The 17,854-nt window shown below is 50.0% G+C and overlaps 1 protein-coding gene across 10 annotated transcripts in view; it reads right to left on the bottom strand.

Moving 5' to 3' along the window:
- Positions 1-1,223: 1,223 nt before the first annotated feature.
- The window catches only part of PTPRS (protein tyrosine phosphatase receptor type S), a 161,920-nt gene continuing 145,289 nt past the window's right edge, over positions 1,224-17,854 (bottom strand). For all 10 annotated transcript variants that reach the window (XM_056335715.1, XM_056335714.1, XM_056335720.1 and 7 more), the window contains 12 exons: positions 16,189-16,286; positions 13,342-13,465; positions 10,373-10,548; positions 9,669-9,788; positions 9,387-9,541; positions 7,230-7,515; positions 6,558-6,736; positions 5,601-5,727; positions 5,396-5,521; positions 4,160-4,314; positions 3,311-3,446; positions 1,224-2,824 (listed from right to left, as the gene is read on the bottom strand). In XM_056335715.1, the coding sequence (XP_056191690.1) occupies positions 2,756-2,824; positions 3,311-3,446; positions 4,160-4,314; positions 5,396-5,521; positions 5,601-5,727; positions 6,558-6,736; positions 7,230-7,515; positions 9,387-9,541; positions 9,669-9,788; positions 10,373-10,548; positions 13,342-13,465; positions 16,189-16,286 (1,751 nt within the window). In that variant the 3' untranslated portion in view covers positions 1,224-2,755. The remainder of the gene's footprint in view (positions 2,825-3,310; positions 3,447-4,159; positions 4,315-5,395; positions 5,522-5,600; positions 5,728-6,557; positions 6,737-7,229; positions 7,516-9,386; positions 9,542-9,668; positions 9,789-10,372; positions 10,549-13,341; positions 13,466-16,188; positions 16,287-17,854) is intronic.

Genomic DNA, 17,854 nt, shown 5'->3' with positions numbered 1-17,854 from the left:
CTGGACAGCGGGTGGTGGCAACCTCTTCCCACCTGGGCTCCAGCCCGAGAGCTGCTGCCTCACCCAAGGGAAATGCAGAGGAGGCAGCAGGAACTGCAGTCACCAAAGGTTTTACACCTCAAGGTGGCCACAACCCGTGCACCTGTGGCTTCTCAGTCCTGCGGTGGTCCCGGCTGTCGTTCTGAGCTCGCCGCGAGCTCCCACCTGTGTCACTGCAGCTATTTGCCCAAAAGCTCTCCGAATGAGCTGGTTTCTTTGCAACCACATGTTTGGCTTGTCAAGGTGACCTATTTTTAGAAGGAGCACAAGCACAGCAGAGGGAAAGCAACCTGCTACCTGGCCCTGGGCACCAGCAAAAACGTTTCTGCGGTCGCTGCGTTACACCAAGCGGCTGCTTCGCTCCTTGCCCGCTCCTACCAACAAACAGGTTTGCAGTCAGGCCTTTCAGACAATCTTCCTTTAATACAAAGTCAATATATCTACATACACAAGTGGTATGAAAACCACTTACTGTTTCAGTTTGAAATAACAGTGTGAAAGCAACAGCACTTTGCTCTCATACAAAGGAAAAAACTTCCCCCCTCCCCCCAGCTTGTCCAGTAATTTTGCTGCAACAGACTTAGAAATTTGGGCAATTTTCACACAAATAAGAAGGAAAATCTTGAAGAAGCCTTTCGTTTCTTTCTTTTTTTTTTTTTTTTTTTAGTTAAAGACAGGAAATAGATTGTTGTGGGGTTTTCTGGGTAGCACTTGATGGCCATGATTTACCCCTTCTAGAAAAATAAAAAAAGGAAAAGTCACAGGCAAGCAGTGTTCAGGGCAGTGTGTCTTCTCCTAGACTTGCTGTCCTCTGTGCACTTCTGCAAGAAAACTCCTCGTCCTGTACACCTGCAAGAGCATTATATCTACAACGCAGCGCACGATGGGCCATTACCTACGATACACCTTTGATGTTAAAAAAACCTGTGTGCGTGCTGATGTTTGCCCTGGCGCCGATATCACCGTCTTTCTGTCTTCAGTCATGGTAAGACACTGGTATTGTTTCATCTCCCAGTTCAGCCCTGGCCCAGTTAAGCCCAGAACATGGCCACAGCTGAAGGGGAGGTGGGTTGGCACTGCCACCGCCACCGTGTCTAGGCCTGCCTGCTCATCTCACACCCTTCCAGAGACATGGGGTATGTCTGCGATCGATTTAAAACAAAAGAACCCAAAAAAAAAAAAAATCCAGAAAGGACATGTTATTCTTACATGAGCAAGTTAAACCTTTTAAATGGTAGAAAAGCAATATGTAGAAGTAGCAATTTGCACTGCATTTTTATATATCACAGCCATTACACGTAACATTTCTACAGTGAAAAAATAGACTGTCTTTGAACATAATATGAACAAATAAGCAAATTTTTCTTTTAAATTCATTGACTGATATTCTTTGTCTTTTTTTTTTAAAAAAAAGGAAAAAATACACTATTTAAAAAAAAGGTAATGTCACTTGTTACAGTTACATCGATACTTTAAAGAAAGCCACTCACAGTATATGCCATTGAATGCACCTTACTTGATCTTTCCCAGTTATTTATACAGCTAGGGCACGTTCGTAGCTGTGCCAAGGAGCGTGGTGTGACATGGTACCAGGAGAGTCCTGAGAGTCTCTCTGCATCGCTCCCGGAGAGCCGCAGTGTTCAGAGGTGAGGGGTTGGCAGCAAGAAGCAGTTGGCTATTGGAAATAAAATTCTTAAGGGTGCTTCTTGGGCTCCTTTCAGGGAGATGCTCCTGGCCTTCTGCGGCAGGAACTGGTGGGGTGGCACAGCTGCTTGCAGCAGAAGTGGGGTTGTGTGAATGTGCAAAGAGAAAGGAAAGGGGCTGCCGTTCCTTGCGGGGTGTCCTGCCCAGGTTTAATGCCTTTGTGTGGTAGCTGGATGTGCTGAAACAGGGGAACAGAACCAGCAAACCCAGCCCCGGGGAGCTGCCACCTCTACCTGCCCCACTGGCGTGCAAGGGGAGGGGGCCACACCACACAGCCAGGTATGGGGTTTGGATCTCTCTCTCCCTCTCTCGCTTTGTCTCCAGAATTTTAAATAGCCTAAAAAATAAATTTTGGAATTAGAAGAAATGAGGAATGTTCCAAGTATTCAAAATGTGAGCTATAAAACCTCTCGCGTGGCAGGGGCCTTCGGTGAATGCTGTTTGCAAGGTGCCTGTAAGCCCAGAATCATCCCAATGTTGATACTGAGGTTATTAAGACTCCAGCTAGAAGAACTCCTGACCCTAAGTTTGCCTAAGTGTTGAGATTTAGTTCCTTTTCTTATCTTTTACGGAACACCTTCAATTCTGCAAGTGACTTCCTTTAAAGACTGCCAACTATATTAGTAAATAAACTGAACTCTAATGATGTAACCGAAGTCGGTTTCCTTCCCTTCTCCAGCGGCAACATTTCGCAAGGTGTGTTTTAGCTTTTGGATCTGTTTCATGATGTCCATACGTCCTCCACAGCGAACACCACTTGAGGTAACAAGAGCAGTTCACCACTTAAAGCAGTCCTTCAGCAGTCTCCTGAGCTGCCTCTTTACGGTCCAGGTTACAACATGGAGTTCCCGAAGGGGTGTTCCTTGCAATCCTTCCCCCTGCTCCCCAATGCATTGTCCAGATGAAAAGGTACTTCTTCTGATTCAGTTTGTAAGTTCAAGCGCTCCTCCTGGGTCAAAAGAGGCCTTCCAGGACTTAAGTGGTTGGTAGAGTCTGCACAACGGATGGCTTTTTATGTTGCATAGTGATCAAAGCTTCCCAGATACTCCAGAGCTGCCTGGTAACAGAACTGGTATTCATCCTGCAAACAGCAAAGGGAACAGCTTCAGAGGTTTGAAACGGCTCTTCAGCATCCCTGCCCTGCTTCCCAGCTAGCACAGGCTTGGGCAGGAGCCACACGCAGAACCTTTTATCCTCGGAGAACTGTGAACGACTGGGAAAGGAAATCCCTTCCCTTTATTGTTTGGGCGTCTCCCAGGTCGGCATTTCTGGCTCCACAGCCAACATGGGCTGTGTTTCGAGGCAGGTGAGTCGCCCCTGCCTCGGAGGTGGGGATGAGATAAGGAGCACGGCTGGCAGACTGGGATGAAAGCTCTAACAGACTTCATACATTACTTTGGTAAAAGCAGCGGCGCAGCCTGGGCTCGCTCAGTAATTTTCAGGTAAGGTTTTGTTTTGCTGTGGTTAGAAAGGCAAAAAGCACGTTCCACGCAGCCGAGGTGCTGAGGGGGAGGCTTTGCTACTCAGCCCCCAAACCTGTAGAGATGGGTTCCCCACTCCGCCTTACCTCTGTTTGCACCATCGCGGGTCGTTGTGTTCGCAGCATCTTTACTGTCTGGAAAATATCTACAACACCCTCATAACGCATTCTTTCCAGGACGATACTCAATGTGATAAACACTCCAGTTCTGCCCACGCCGGCACTGCAGGAATGGGACAAAAGAAGGAAACCGTATGTTACAGCGTTCAGATGCTTCTCTAAATGCTGACGTTCTGTACGGCTGAGCTGCGTGATGAGCGTGTCAGAGCTGGAGAGCCTCAGTCAGTCCTCCAGGAGGTAGGACACAGTGAAACTGCCAGTGTGTGACCCAAACAAATTGAGAAAGTGAAATTAAAAAAAATCAAAAACTTCGGGCAGTGATAAACAGCATTCACTGTGGAAAACTATTACCAAATATGTCACATTAGGCTTTTAAAAATAAATAGTTTGAAGAACACGTTATCCTCTCTGGCCCAGGGGCAGGGAGGTACAATTCTTCCTACTAGCACCAGCAAACCCAGCCCAGCAGCGTTAGAGGTGCCGAACTGGGCTACGACTGGTAAAAAAAATACTTCTAATTCTGCAGGTCAAATATTGATTAACACGGCGGTTCCCATCTCCTTCAGAGGATGATCAGCATTTCCGACCTCTCCCCTAGACCTGAAGGGCCAAAGGCCTTGTGGGCAGTGCCCAGCTCCGAGGGAGACCAGTCTGGCTGGCAGAAGCAGTAGTGTAGGACACCCTCCCCTCCAGACACCCCCAAGAAATCTGCCTGCAAAGGGTGTGGGAAAGGAGGGAGGTAGCGGTAGGGCTTTAATTCCTTCTGCACTTTTGCATCCCCAGTTGAATTAGCCATGTCTATCTGCACGTGCCTACCTGCAGTGGACAGAGATGGGGCCATCCTGGCCAAACTGCTCCTTGGTCTTATGTACCTGTCCGATGAAATCGATAAAACCTTCTCCTGATTTTGGCACACCTTGTTCTGGCCAGTCAGTGAACTGGAACTGGCGAACAGTTCGTGACTGACCGTCCTGGGGGAGAAAAACCAGTAATAGTGAAAACATCCTGTGTTTGTGGCACTGAATACAAACGGCAGCGCCACCCCCCCACCCCCTGCCCCCATTTTGTTGCTGGTTCATTAAAGGGCAGAAAAAGTTGAACCAACTTTGTGTTACGGTCATGAACACGTATATATTATCTAGCTAGATAATGATGAAGCTGCTCGTGTTGCAGCTGACATTTCTGGAGTCAGCTTGTCAGTAGAGATCTATACTTCTGGCAGGTGTGCTGAAAGCTCTGACCACTGCAACAACGGCACAGATGGAGTCCTCAGCAAAGGAACATTCAAGGTGAGGTTATGGCCTCTCTATCAATCTTCAGAAGAGTTGCCACAGTGTCAGAATTACAGCTGACAGGAAGATAAATCATCTTCTACCAGGACTGATGAGGCATCCTCTGTCTCAACCTTGCAAATAGAATTATCAGGTTCTGTAACACTGGCAACCTCAAAAGCATGAAACACTACTCCGAGAGCGAGGGTTACATCTGCTGAACAAATTTCAGAGGTACTGAAATGTTCCTTTGGGTGAGAAATCTGACGTTGAATCTGAGATTATTTGAGTGGCTGTGCCCCTCTGAATATGAGTAACAGTGGCTCCTCTTAAAGCCAGAGGAGAAATGTACGTGTTCTGTAGGGTGCAGAGCATCCTTTGCAAGTCTGGGTTTTTTACTAGCTCTTTGAGGAGATACTCTTTTCTGCTTTCCACATCACATAAGCTGCAGGTGAAACCAAAGGCTGGGTACGTCTCTAGTAAAGCGACTCGCCACCATGATTACTGAGCAGAGGTTAGAATACTTTCAGTTTGTCAGAAGATATATTCAAGTACAGTCTGTGTTTGTGTGTTTTGTTTCTTTGTTATCGTGGCTAAGCTCTCCTCCGCTGACGATAATCCCAGACTTACAGAGAAACCGTTCACACCTCAGTCTTTCTCATGGGAGCCAAACCACACCAAACTGCCTTGTTTTCTGTCAGCCACCTTCCCACCTGGCTTTGAACCACTCCAGCCCGTTACAGCCCTCGCAAGCACAGGCTGAACATTCTGCAGCACTTACCCTGGCATCAGTGACCTTGAACTCTCGCAGGATGTACTGAGGCATGTTGTATTCAGCCATGGGATCTACTACGAAGTACTGGTACCGGGCAGAACGCTCCGCTGGCCAGTACTGATGGCACTTTTCCTGCCAAGGGATAGAAAAGGTCCCCGTTAGCCCCGTGCTGCAGGCTTCTCCCCACGCTCCTCCTCTAGCCCCCGCTTACCCGACCCATCTCGCGAAGCTTAGTCAACATCACGACAATGGTGGAGTTGTTCTCCCATAGCATCCGCCAGAAATCTTCAGTGGTCTCTGCCAGGGGCCCTTGAGTAGCGATGTACGCCTTCTGCTGTCTGAAAGAGCCCAAACGCAAGGGGTGGGTCAGGGGGCTGCCGAGAGCTGCTTGGGCAGACACATACAACGGCTGGAGAGTACGAGAACAAATGGCAATGCTGGGAAAGAACTAGAACAGTGCAAGGTCTAAAGGGGCTGGAAGCGTCTTTGGTGCTAACAGTCAAAAAAAAAGTCAGTGGCGAAGCTTTCTCTAAATACCGTTTCCAAGGGGTAAAACTAGATTACTCCAGCATGATGCCTCACATGGAGGAAGGTGTAAGATGCTGGGCTTCCTGGAACTAGAATCCGTGGTTTTTGGGCCTGAGAAGCATCAAGAATTCAGCCGCCACCAGGGAGAAGCCCTAACCCCGGCGAGGAATCCTGCACAGGGGGTTGCTTTGTTCCTTTGGTGCTGGGCTCCGAGCACACCAGTGGAGGGCTGCAGCTCCTCAGGCTGGAGCTCGTGGCACATAATGCCTGTGGGAAGCTGTCACAACTGCAACGTCCCCAAATCACAAAAGTAATAAAAAGGCTAATCTGTTTTTAGAAACCTCCCAACAGCAAAATCCACCCCTCACTGACACTCTATGTTTAGGACCTGCTGCTGGAGAAGGGTTTGGTTTGCTTTAGGGGACCATGGAGAATAAAGCTATCAAAAGGCTGTATGCGTGGGTCGCTGGCCATCCGCGAGAGCTCACCTCCAGCACTGCACGCGGGCACGGCTAGGTGCCGGGACAGGATTCCTGTTCATCTGGAATTAACAGGACTGCCCCTGTTAAGACCTAGTCCAGCCCTTAGTACCTCTGCCTCCTTGCAGAGCAAACCCCCCGGCTGCGGCGGGGCTGCTTACCTGTAGCCATCAATAAAGCTGGCATTGATGTAGTCGGAGCCCTCCACTCCTCTGATGGGCTGGAGGCAGACCCGCGTGGTCTCATATGGCATGATGTTGACAAGGCGATTCTTGAATTTGTTGCATGGGAGGTTGGCGCTGATGAACCTGGAGGTGTGGGCTTTGGAGTTGGCAAGTCGCTGAAGGCAAAAGCAGAGTCACAACCATTTGTTCAGTTGGGTTTTTTTTGTTTTGATTGAGCCCTGTGCCCGCCCATTTAACTTGCCCGCCATGTTCCACCATGCTGTTCAGCCTGGTGTGCCTTGTATGTTTTTTTCTGGGGGTGGGGACAGAGTCTGAGACCCTTCCCCTAAGCAAAACTTTCAGAGAGGAAAAAAAAAAAAGAAAAGAAAAATAAAAAAAAACCCCACCCAATCTAAGGCAGGAGTAAATTCAAGCTGGATTTGAAATGACCAGACAAGCCTCCCACAGCAACAGGTAGCTCTCCTGTGAGAACTGTGGTAGAATAAGTCAGAAAAGTAATTACTTCTCTAAGATGGAACCAAAAAATTCCCATCAGCTTTATAAAGGCTCCCTGTCTGCTATGCATGAGTGCCAGCAGAACAAAGCTCCCGGGAAGAACACGGAGCCTTCCCCAGTGACTACTGTCCCCATTCAAGCATCTACCATTACCTTGAACTCCAACTCCATGCCCGTCACGTGCTCTCTGACTTCGATCTGTGCCAGTTTCTGGATGTAGGTGTAGAGATTCCTAGCTGGGACCTCTGTGTTGCCGCAAGCGACAGCCTCAAGCAAGGCATCGTGTATAAAGCTGTACTGGTCTTCTGTCTGTACCATGTAGTTGCGCTGCGACCTCATGAGGGTGACATGCCCATAAATGTCCACTGTCTTCTCATGTTTTATCCTCTCTAGCATGGCGTCGATCACAATGAAGCAGCCGGTCCGTCCAACACCCGCACTGGAAAGAAAAGGGGAGACAAAAATAATAATAAAGTGATGGGTTATTCTGCCACTGGAGAAAAATATTGCAGACGGCCACCCAGCAGTGAGGACCTTCCCTGCCACAATTGGCAGCAAACACAGGGTGGAAACAGATGCACAGGGCGGAGAGTGAAGCAGAAATGCACTCAGTGACTGGGAAGGAGCCCCGGCCTTGTGAACGTGGCTACCGATGCACCGAGGCAAAGGGAATCTCGGCAAACCCACGCCCATGTGTGTCTCCAGCCCTCTCATGAGTTTTGTTGTACTAAAGGAACTTGCCCAACGGAACCGGCGCTGCGAGTGCTGCTGCCCACTCACCTCAGCGCGTTGCTCGTCACGTAGTTTAAAAACGCTGTGCTGGGTTTGGACAGCTGTATAGCGTGTGGTGGAGGACAGCGGTGACACCAGAGTCACTGCTGCTCCGAGTCACACAGAGTGCGGCACTGGGGCTGGTGAAGCCTGCACCGGAATCTAAGGAGCCGTTTTCTGTGAACTCTGCCAGTGCTGCCCCAACAGCAGGGAGAGGCTGCTGGATCAGGGCCAGTGGATGGAAAGGTCCCCTCAGCTGTGCCGGTCCGTACGCAGGCTTAGCCCCAAAGAGCTCAAAAGGTTTGCTTTGCTCGACTCAGTTTAGCAAAAACTTCCCAAACCAAGTTTGGTCTTACGTCACCCGAGGACAGGACAGAAGATGAAAAAGTTGCCTCTGCTGACGAGCCTTATTGCCCCTCCATACCGATCTGCCCCGTTTCTCCTGCCTCTTCATCTGCAACACCCCCAGGACAGAAGCTCTCCTGGCAGACACACAATTATGACAATTCTAGGTAGGGGGCTCCAGGCTTGAACAAAAGGCTGGCACGATCTGAGGCTTAAAAACCACGGTCTCACTTAGATCTTCCAGCAAAATCACTCAGATCTTCCAGCAGCTCAGAAACTACCGATGTTGTAATGAGTAACTTGCATCACCTCTTTTCCTAAATGTTTTTGTGCATCAAGGTAACATCAAACTTGTATGTAGTGGCATTTGTGAATCAGCAGGGTTCTGTGGATCTGTGCATTTGCTGCTGCTAATAAAGGGTTTTGTTTTACTATGCCAGTGCAGCCCCTTTTTTCATGAAGCCCCCTTGATCTCTGTTAATTAGACTGCCTAACACCTGAACCAAGCAGGTGACTGGGAGCTTTGGCAAGAATTTAGCAGCTGATCTGGGAGCCAGTTCCTGCACCTTGTGAGCTGACAGCTCTCTTTAGTCATTTTCTGAGAGGTGCACGATAATTGCCATCTGCAAGGTTAGTGATAAGTTGCCCACTTACAAAGACTGTTTAAATGGCATCCTCTAGGAGAGGCAGGGTTAGCTTCCCCCAGCAGCCTGTAAAATTCAGATGTCTTTCCTCAGTGCCGAGTAACCTGCAGGCTCCTCCACACCCTCCTGAGGAACACAGGGATTTATCCAAGTTGAGGCTGCAAGCATTCCTCGTTGGGCTGTAAATTGAATTAGGAACCTTACCTGCCCATAGGGGCCTTCAGTTGGTCATTATCAGAAAGGCTGCGGCACTCAAAAAACCCACCCCCACCCTCTTTCAATCACTGTCAGCTCTCTCTCTGACAGCGAGGCAGCTCTGCCTCCCAGACACCTGATGCAGCATCACAAAGCAGCTTCCCAGGCTGCCCGTGATCTTCCTCCTTCCCCACTGTGCCCAGAACCAGAGCCCAGTACAGCATGGACGGCTCTGGCCTGCTGGATACTCGCTGGGAGACGGTGCACGTCTCCTGGGTGCAAATCAGCACGGGTCCGAACTCCTGGCTCCCTTGCAGGTGGCCCCACTCAAGGCTTAGGTGAAGGAAATCGGTACCTGCAGTGCACCACAATGGGACCAGCATCAGGGGGGTTGCAGGTTTTCACCCGTCTCAGGAAAGCCAGGAATGGGGTAGGGTACTCGGGCACGCCATGGTCAGGCCACGCTGTGAACTGGAACTGCCGGACCTCTCGCTTCTCACTGGAGCCGTTCTGCAAAGACAGAAGGGCACCGAGAGTCACGTGAGGTGCCAGCGTGCTGCCGTACCCGCCGCTGCTGCGAACGGAGGGCACGCTGCAGCCCACCTCCAGGGAAAAACCAGAGCCGGAGAAAGCTCACCTTATGAAGGGAGAACGTTCGAACGCAGAACGTGGCCAATTCGATGGTATCGAGTAATGTCACTTGTATCATTCCATAGGTGTCGGTACCTCGGCCTGGCCAGTACTGGTCACACTTGATCTGCAAGGCAAAAGGCAGAGCTCAGTGCTGGAACAAACCCTGCGCTGCAGGGGAAGCTCGTTCCAAGGCTGCCCTACAACCACTGGTACAGGTGAAGCTGCCCAGGTCGCGAAGGGGAGGGAAGGTGCAAGAAATGTCTCTCCAAAGCACCAGGGAAGGGACAGACCCGGCATGAAAAGCTCCTACTGACTAAGCACAGGCTTTGATGCACCACATCAATCATCTAGACAATAGACTGGAATGATCTTGAAGATTAGAGTGAACGTACTGGGGTCTGTTGAACAAGAGAACTGAATGTGAAACGTGCCACATGATTAACTCCGAGACAGACCTACAAAGCATGCGATGGGATTGAGTGCCCTCTTCTCTTGGAGTTGCAAAGGAGGCTGCAGCCTTCCAGGGTGATTGGTTTGGTTTTTTAAAAAGCAATGAATCACTGAACTTTCAGGGTGCTGGCAAAGCAGGCAGAAATCCCCCACTGACATAAACGTGGGCTGCAGATCAAAGGGATTTACTGTTCCCCAACCCTACCCTCCAATCCCCCAGGATTATGACTAACTAGTCATCCCTCTCATGCATCTTACCCGTGATTTCTCCTCCAGCTTAGTCATCATAACAATAGTAGCTGAACGCTGCTCCCACACCATCCTCCAAAAATCTCCAAAGGTCTCTGGCAGAGGCCCCTGCGTGGCAATGTAGGCATTCTGCTTCCGATAGCCATCAATGTAGTTGGCGTTAATGTAATCGCTGCCCACAATTCCTGCATTAAATCAGCAAAAGCAAGTTAGTGAATTGCACAGGACTTTATACAGTTGGAAGCATGAGGAGATCTTTGCAGGAATGCTGTTAGAGATAATTCCCCTGCAAAACCACCTGAGCCTTCATGGCTTGGTGGGTTACAATCACAGCTGGGAGTAGCAGGCTCTTTGCATGTTTTTCCCAGCTCCAGCTCCCGCCTTGAAGGCCTGCATTGCAGTGAGACAAATAACTTCTTGCAAAAGGTATTAAAGAGACTGAACATCAAGCCGTGAAACCATGCTCTTCTGACTGGTGTTGCAGACAGGAGCTGAAGTCCTGGCCTCTGGCTCTTGCTTCGCTGACCTCAGATAGGACAAAAGCCAAGTCCTCATCCCGAACGCCTGGTGTCTGGGCGGCATGTGCACCTGGGGATGCACGGCACCGTCTGTAGTCCCAGGCAGTGAGCCACAGCTGGACAAAGGAAGGAATAAAAGCAGGCTTGATTCAGCCAGTAAAGGCTTTGAAATTACAGGCTTTGACTTGCTTTAAATTGTCCGCTGTCATTTCTAGGAGTGTGTTTTTTCTCCCTATTCGCATGAGTTACAGGCTGTTGAGTTACAGCTGCTTGCCCGTGTCCTTGCGCACAGGGTTCGCTGTGAGTGGCAGGAGGCGCTGCCAGAGAAAAGAGGGCAATGGGGACATGGCAGGAGAAAACTGCTCTGAACTTAAAATGGACACTGGCAAGCAGTGATGTTCGGGTTCAGCTTTAGAGAGCCTCCAAGGCTGGCACAGCAGATCCGCGCCATTCGGCCATTTGGCCCATTCCTAATTACAGCAGAGCAGCTGGCACAGCTGGCAGGTTTCTGCTAACCTATGATTAGCTCAGTACAGAATGCTTAACTCCTGTCTCGAGGGCAGCCAAGGGTGGGGAGCAGCACCAATATGAAATTGGGTTGCTAGTCCTCATCCTGATGTAGCAGTAGACATTGCTGCTTCTGTTGGCGAGGTGCAATCCACGCTGAATTGCCTGCCAGTCCTCAAGGGTACTTGGTAATTTCAGCTGCTGGTAGAAATGGCTTTTGATTAAATTTCTGGAGAGTTCCCTGCCCCCATTCCTTCTCAATCTGAAATTTCAGGAGGGAAGGTGGCTGTGCAGCAGTGGCAGGGACGTGATCAAGGCTGAGCTTCCGGAATTAATCTCCTCTCCAGTCCCCCTGGGTCCACTCTGTAATTTCAAATGGTGGCCATGAACTCCCGCAATGTTTTGCTGTGTGACAAGCCCAGTTAGAGACAAGTCACGGAATTAAAGCCAGTACTTCTTCCTGACCAAGCAGACTGTGACAATCTGCAGCCTTGACAAATCCAGATTTAAAACAAAGAGAAAGCAACAACTAATTCCTCCAACTCCTTTCATCTTCCAGCCCTCAGCGTAAAATACAGCCTGGTAGGAAGGAACGCACCAGCCAAGGCATGTCAGAGCCTCTCAGATGCTTGAAAATTAAACCTTGGCCTGTCACACTCGCACCATCAGTCCCTCACGCTGCCACCTGGGCAGAGTTAGGGCTGCTGCCTGCATCCAGCCCCGTGCTCCTGTTTTCCCGAGAGCTGAGATGAGCCCAAAGCATCCTTCATTTCTACACTGGTGCTCTGCTCTTTTCCCTTCAATGACAAGGCAACTTTTTAAAGACTGTTTTCCTTGGCTCATACAATATTAATCTCGGAAGAAAAAAAAAAGCCAGAACACAGTCATCTTCACAATGAGAAACATTTAAAATCCTCTAATGGCAGACAAGACCGATCCAGATTTGTGCAGCTTTTGGCAAAACAACGTGATCTGTCGTTACCCCAGGAACGGCTCTTCCATCTCCCCACGTCCCTCAGAGCTCCCTCTTGGCAGAGGGAGATTATTCTAGCAATTCCCTTCTCATGAAGGCTTCTGACTTAACCTTTACATTCACCAGGGGGTTATTAGGACACCCCATATCCTCTCTGCTCAGATGATCAGCTCTTGGCAGTGCCAGCCTGGCTCCAAATGCTTTATCTATTCCGCACAGCCACACACAACCTGGGATGATGAAACTCAAATATTATCTCGGCAGCAGCAACCAAAGCAGATGCCCTGTTAAACTCCATCTCCTCTCCACCAAAAGCCCCTCTTACCGTAGCGTGCACCAGAGCAACTCTGTCAAGAGCCACGAGTTGAGATTTAATGTAAATTTTCTGACTGCACCATCACTCACATAAGCAGCTCAGGAAACAATTTATGACCTACCAGGCTAACGCTAACCCCTTCTTATTCTTAGCCTTTTAGGGGCCAGGACTGCAGCAGGAACTGCATATCAAGTAATCTTTAGGTCTGTACAACTCAGCAACCACATCTTTGCTACGTTGCTGACACTCAACATTAGTACAATTAGCCCTGTGCTTACTTCTCATTCATCTGCTGCACAGGTACACTCCACATTCACCGCCACCCACTGCCCCGCTCCTGCTCTCTTTAAAGCACTATGTGGTCTGAATTCTTCCCGTTAGCCAGAAACGTATCGAGCTGGGATCTCCACGTAAAGGGAAGACAGGTTCTTGATAAACCAGCCCTTGAAATGAGGGATTGCAGCTCCAGGGAATATGTCAGTCACCAGAACTGAACAAACGCCTGCTTTACAGAGGTATCTCCTGCTTGCTAAACTCCCAGCGAGATGTTAAGAGAAGAATATAAATAGAGGGTAAGAGGGAAGGGAGAAGAGCACACGCAATATGTTTCCCTGCAGCAACTTCAGCCTAGCGCTACCGCGTAGGAGTAGAGACACTACGGTACCTTCAATGGGCAGCAGGATGACGCGCGAGTGGTCGTAGGCAATCACGTTCGCGTAACGGTTTTTGGGCTTGTTCACTTCGAGGTTGGAATGCTCCCAGGTGAACTGCTGGCCAGGGTCAATGGACTGGAGGAATCGGGGAAAGAAAATGGAAGACTCAGAGAGGAGAAAAGCAGCAAATCAAGCTCTGCGTACCTTGTTCTGCACAGGACAGATGGGGGCTCTGAAGGTCTAGCTGGGGAACGCAGCATTTCCCAGCATTTGCTTCCTTAAGAACCAATCTTTGCTGCGGAAAAGCCCCAGCTGGGTGGCACAGGGTGCTCATGGCCCATATCCCTCAGTCCCAAGCACACCCAGAGTGGTACCTGCGACAGTTCCCCCTCGGGCACAATGCAGTGCAACCCCGTGGCAAAAGCATCGGTGCAATTTCAGGCTGCAGTACAGAAGCCTTGGCTCGTACTTCTGCTGAGGCCGCACCGGATTAGTTACAGCCCTGCCTCACCGACAGACAAACGGCCGGGAATTGGGAGAGAACAGGAACAATCACATCAGAACGTATTTATGAAATGATGAAGAGGCTAAATCTATGCATGGTTAAACTAAACAATTAAGATGGCATAAATATACCGGTGTCTTGTTGGGTACTAATACCTGGCAAAGAAGATATTTAATCTAGGACAGGCTTTATAACCACATGTGCAACTGCGATATGAAACATCAGGGAAAAAACTTGCTGTCACGGGCAGCAGGAAGGCAGCTGGCTGCTCTGCACAGAGCAGAGACAGCAGAAAGCGTTCCTTGGGACCGCAGACTGGGTGCCAAAGGTCTCCCTGGTGCAAAGGGAGGTGGGAAGCCCCACAGGAGTGTGGCAGGGGCAGGCACCTCCCCAGGCAGAGAAGGGGTGAGCACCCTGGCCCTAAGGAACTGAACCAACATGGCTTTTCCTGGAAGGGATGAAGGAGTAAACAACAAAATGCACTGGACAAAAATTCCTCTCTGCCCATGTTGGTGATTTACGCCAGGTTTGGTGGTTGGATTTTTTTTTCTGTCTTAAGTCCAGCTGTCCCAGATATGGAAATTAGGTTAATTACGTTTACCTCTAAATCCTCAGCCAGAGAATTAAATAAAAGGCTTAATTCCTTCATCATTTTGCAGAGCCCTAGGGGTTTGCCTCAACTGGAGGCTTGGCAGGAGCGTGCCGAGTTGTGCTTCCTGCTGCTCGCTCTCCCTGCCTGCCACTCATGGCCGGTGGGGACAGGGTCCTGCGCGCGCCTGGCTGGATTTGCCCCTTTGAGCTCGCAGGGGTCAACCCTTGCCAGGCACCCGTGCCGCCCCGAGAGCTCCCCAGGCACAGCTCGGCTCCAGCGGTCGGGGCAACGCTGGTACAAAACCACCAGACACAGACGTCCTCTCGCACCCTGGCTGCGGAGCATTTCTAACTAATGGGTATTTATACTATTGTAATGTGTCTGTTTGCTCTCTATCCCTCTAATCATGCCTCACATTCATTTCATTAGCGATGTTTGTTTAGCTCTGGCTCTCCCACTAGAGGAGGTTGTACTGGAACGAAGCCAGGGCACTTGGGATATTGCATTATGCAAATCAGTCTTTGAAATCTGGATAGAGCATATTAACGGGCTGCTGCTCCGCCCCCCCCGGCACCCCAATGTGGGGTGAAAGACCCCAGGAGAGCGAATGTGCCTTCTCCAACACGCAAACCCCCCATCACGGGTGCGGAGCCGTGAATACAGAGCTGCTTCACACATACCGATGTTTGCAAGTCAGACCAGGGAGAAAGCATCCCAGAACCAGTCCTTTGTTCAGAAAATATCCCCTCGTGCTCTGCTGGTGAACAGAACTGGGCAGTCTAGACTACTTGTTAGTCTAAAAATATCGGGGCGTTTTATGTCTTTGAACAACAACAAAAAAAATCCAGTCATAAGTTCTATCTGCAATGAAAGCAACCTGTGTACCGATGGCCCCGACCGCACCGGGCATTCGCAGCAGGATTTAACCAGCACTGATGCGGCCACGATACCGCAAGCGGGCAGGAGCAGGCTGGTGCCAGCACACAGCCCTTCCCGGCGGCAGCAAGGATGCCATGCTCGGAGCGGCAGTGATAACGCATGATAACGGGGGGTTGTGGTGCTCTTCACCTTCCCCCCACCGGCTGCCTGGGGACTGGCCTGACCTGTCAGCCCCAGCAAGGTGGGAACCGCACAGGCTGGGGGAGCGACCTGAAATTCAAGACCAGCAGCTGCGGCTCTGCCTGGCTGGTTGCCTGCAGGAGCCCATCTGAGTAACCAAACATTAGCAGCAAGGAGAAAAAAAAAAGAGCACAAACCCTCAGACAAGACAAGGAAGGTACAAATTATCCTGTTTTCTCAGCTTTAGCTCCATGGCTGCTGATCATGTCAGCTGCAGAGGACTTGGTGCTCATCTCGCTTAGCTTCAGCTCTCTAAAACTGGGTACCACATTCCTTGGCTTGGTCCTCTCCATACTCAGGAGCAAGACATAGGCACCCCCCAAGGACAACTCCCCAACCCATCTGTCTGGCAGTCATCTTCCCAAAATGCATCCCCTTTGTGAAGGGAGCTCAGACCCTGTCCCAGATGCCCACTCTTTGGACAGGAATGGCTCATGGACCAAGCCTCTTTCTTTTTTATGATCTGGAACTGAACCTAGCAAAGCAGGGAGCAAGTACTTAATTTTCAAAATGCAAATAGCTTTTTTATTTCAACTAACCCGATCCTTAAAATGAAGCTATGTTCATTTGGATGAGGGCCTGTCTCAATTTCCTAATTCCTGGCTCTGCAAACTCATGCACAGCACTCACTCTTGCTCATACCTCATACTCTTGGGACAATTTCAGGTTATCATTAGCTTTGAGATGCTCTGTGTGTTCAGCCAGCTCGGAAACGGGGATTGGTGGGTGGCTGAGCATACCTAAAAGACAAGACAGCAGGAAAAGAATCTCATTTAATAATAACAAAAATTCACAACCATTGCACATTTTATAAGAAAGAAGAAACAAGAAAAGAAAAAAAATTACAATGTAGATCTGCAATGAAAGTAGGGAAGTTAGAAGAGAAGAATTCAGGGCTCGAAATTGTGTCCTTGGAAGTCAAAAATAAAAATCAAGGAAATAAAAAAACCATTAAAATGAGTGTTCCCATGATGGCCCCATTTTCAATGTGTAAATCAGAGCAAAACAAAAAGGAAAATCCGAAGAGCAGATGCATGTTAGCAATTCCAATAGTGGACTTAAAATGAGCAAACGCTGCCAGAGGAACCTACGCAGCAAATGTTACAGCACCCGCAATGATCATAAACAAACTCCAACACAAAAGAAGGGAAGGGGCAGGGATCCAGCCAACCATGGTGATGTGGGGCAGGGGAAGGGAATGCAGATGGAGGGAAGCAGGGGAGGCTTTTCAGGAACTGTCCTTTGCACAACCTTGGCTCTGTAAGCTCCTTGGTGGGCTCAGGGACAGCTGTCTAACCTTCCCCGCTCCAAGAGTGTGGCCAGGTATGGAGGTGTCAAGCACCGGCTCCTCTTCCCGCTCGTGGCCAGTGGATCATATTCCTTCTACAGCACAGCTCAGCCACGGCCAGTGCTGCTGTCCTCCTCGCCCTCCCTCCTCCACTTGCAGGGAGGGCTGTACCAGCCCTGTCCTGCTCTGCTGGGGACGCCGTTCTGGTTTGTGATGGAAAGGCAAAAGATCCTCTTGCCCCTTTCAGTCTGGGGTGGGAAACAATTTGCTGCAGAGACCGATGCCTCCCAGCCCTGGTTCACCTGCTGCCCTTGCAATTCTCCCCAGCGCTTAGTTGTGCTTGTACTGAGGCAGGCAGAACTGCCAAGGAACAGACTTGATCTTCTCCAAGACACACTGGAGGGCCCCGCTGCATCGGACCGGTCAGGCTGCAGGCATATCTCGGCCACAAAGGGGCTGAGCAGCCAAGGCAGACTTGGTTTTCAGCCTGAAGCATTATTTGCACCTCGTGCTCTGAGAGGGGCAGCTGGAGCTGTGGGGAGGGCAGGGAACCTTCCCTTCCCATCATCTCAAATAGCTATGCTACAAATCGGGGTGGAAAAGCGCTCCGTGCTTTGCTCATCTGCATTGGGTTATGTTTTTCCACAGGCTTCCCATGCTGTCTGCTAGCCGATCCTGCTACAAACAACAGCGGACGGGCAAGGACAGCAGCATGCCGAGAAGCCCTAGGCAATATCCCCCATGAGAAGGACAGGAGTGGAGAAGAGATGGAAGCCAGGGAGAATTTCGAGCCCCGTGGGTGTTGGTGTGTGACAAAGCAGTGGCGGTGGCAGCAGCATGGTCAGATACTCTGAAAACTCAGCACAGAGATGGCAAAGCAAGCATGACATCCTCAGTTTTACAGTGACTTCTGGAGAGATGCTGCCTCCCCCAGGCCTGGGGACAGGACGAGTCTGCCACAGAGTGGGGATTCGAGACCACCACTCAAACAGGTGTCTCCTAAGCTAACTAGACATCTGT

The sequence above is a fragment of the Falco biarmicus genome, chromosome 4, assembly GCF_023638135.1.
Source record: "Falco biarmicus isolate bFalBia1 chromosome 4, bFalBia1.pri, whole genome shotgun sequence".
Taxonomy (NCBI): domain Eukaryota; kingdom Metazoa; phylum Chordata; class Aves; order Falconiformes; family Falconidae; genus Falco; species Falco biarmicus.
Note: the sequence above shows the minus strand (reverse complement) of the source record. Positions and strands in the feature narration are given on the sequence as shown.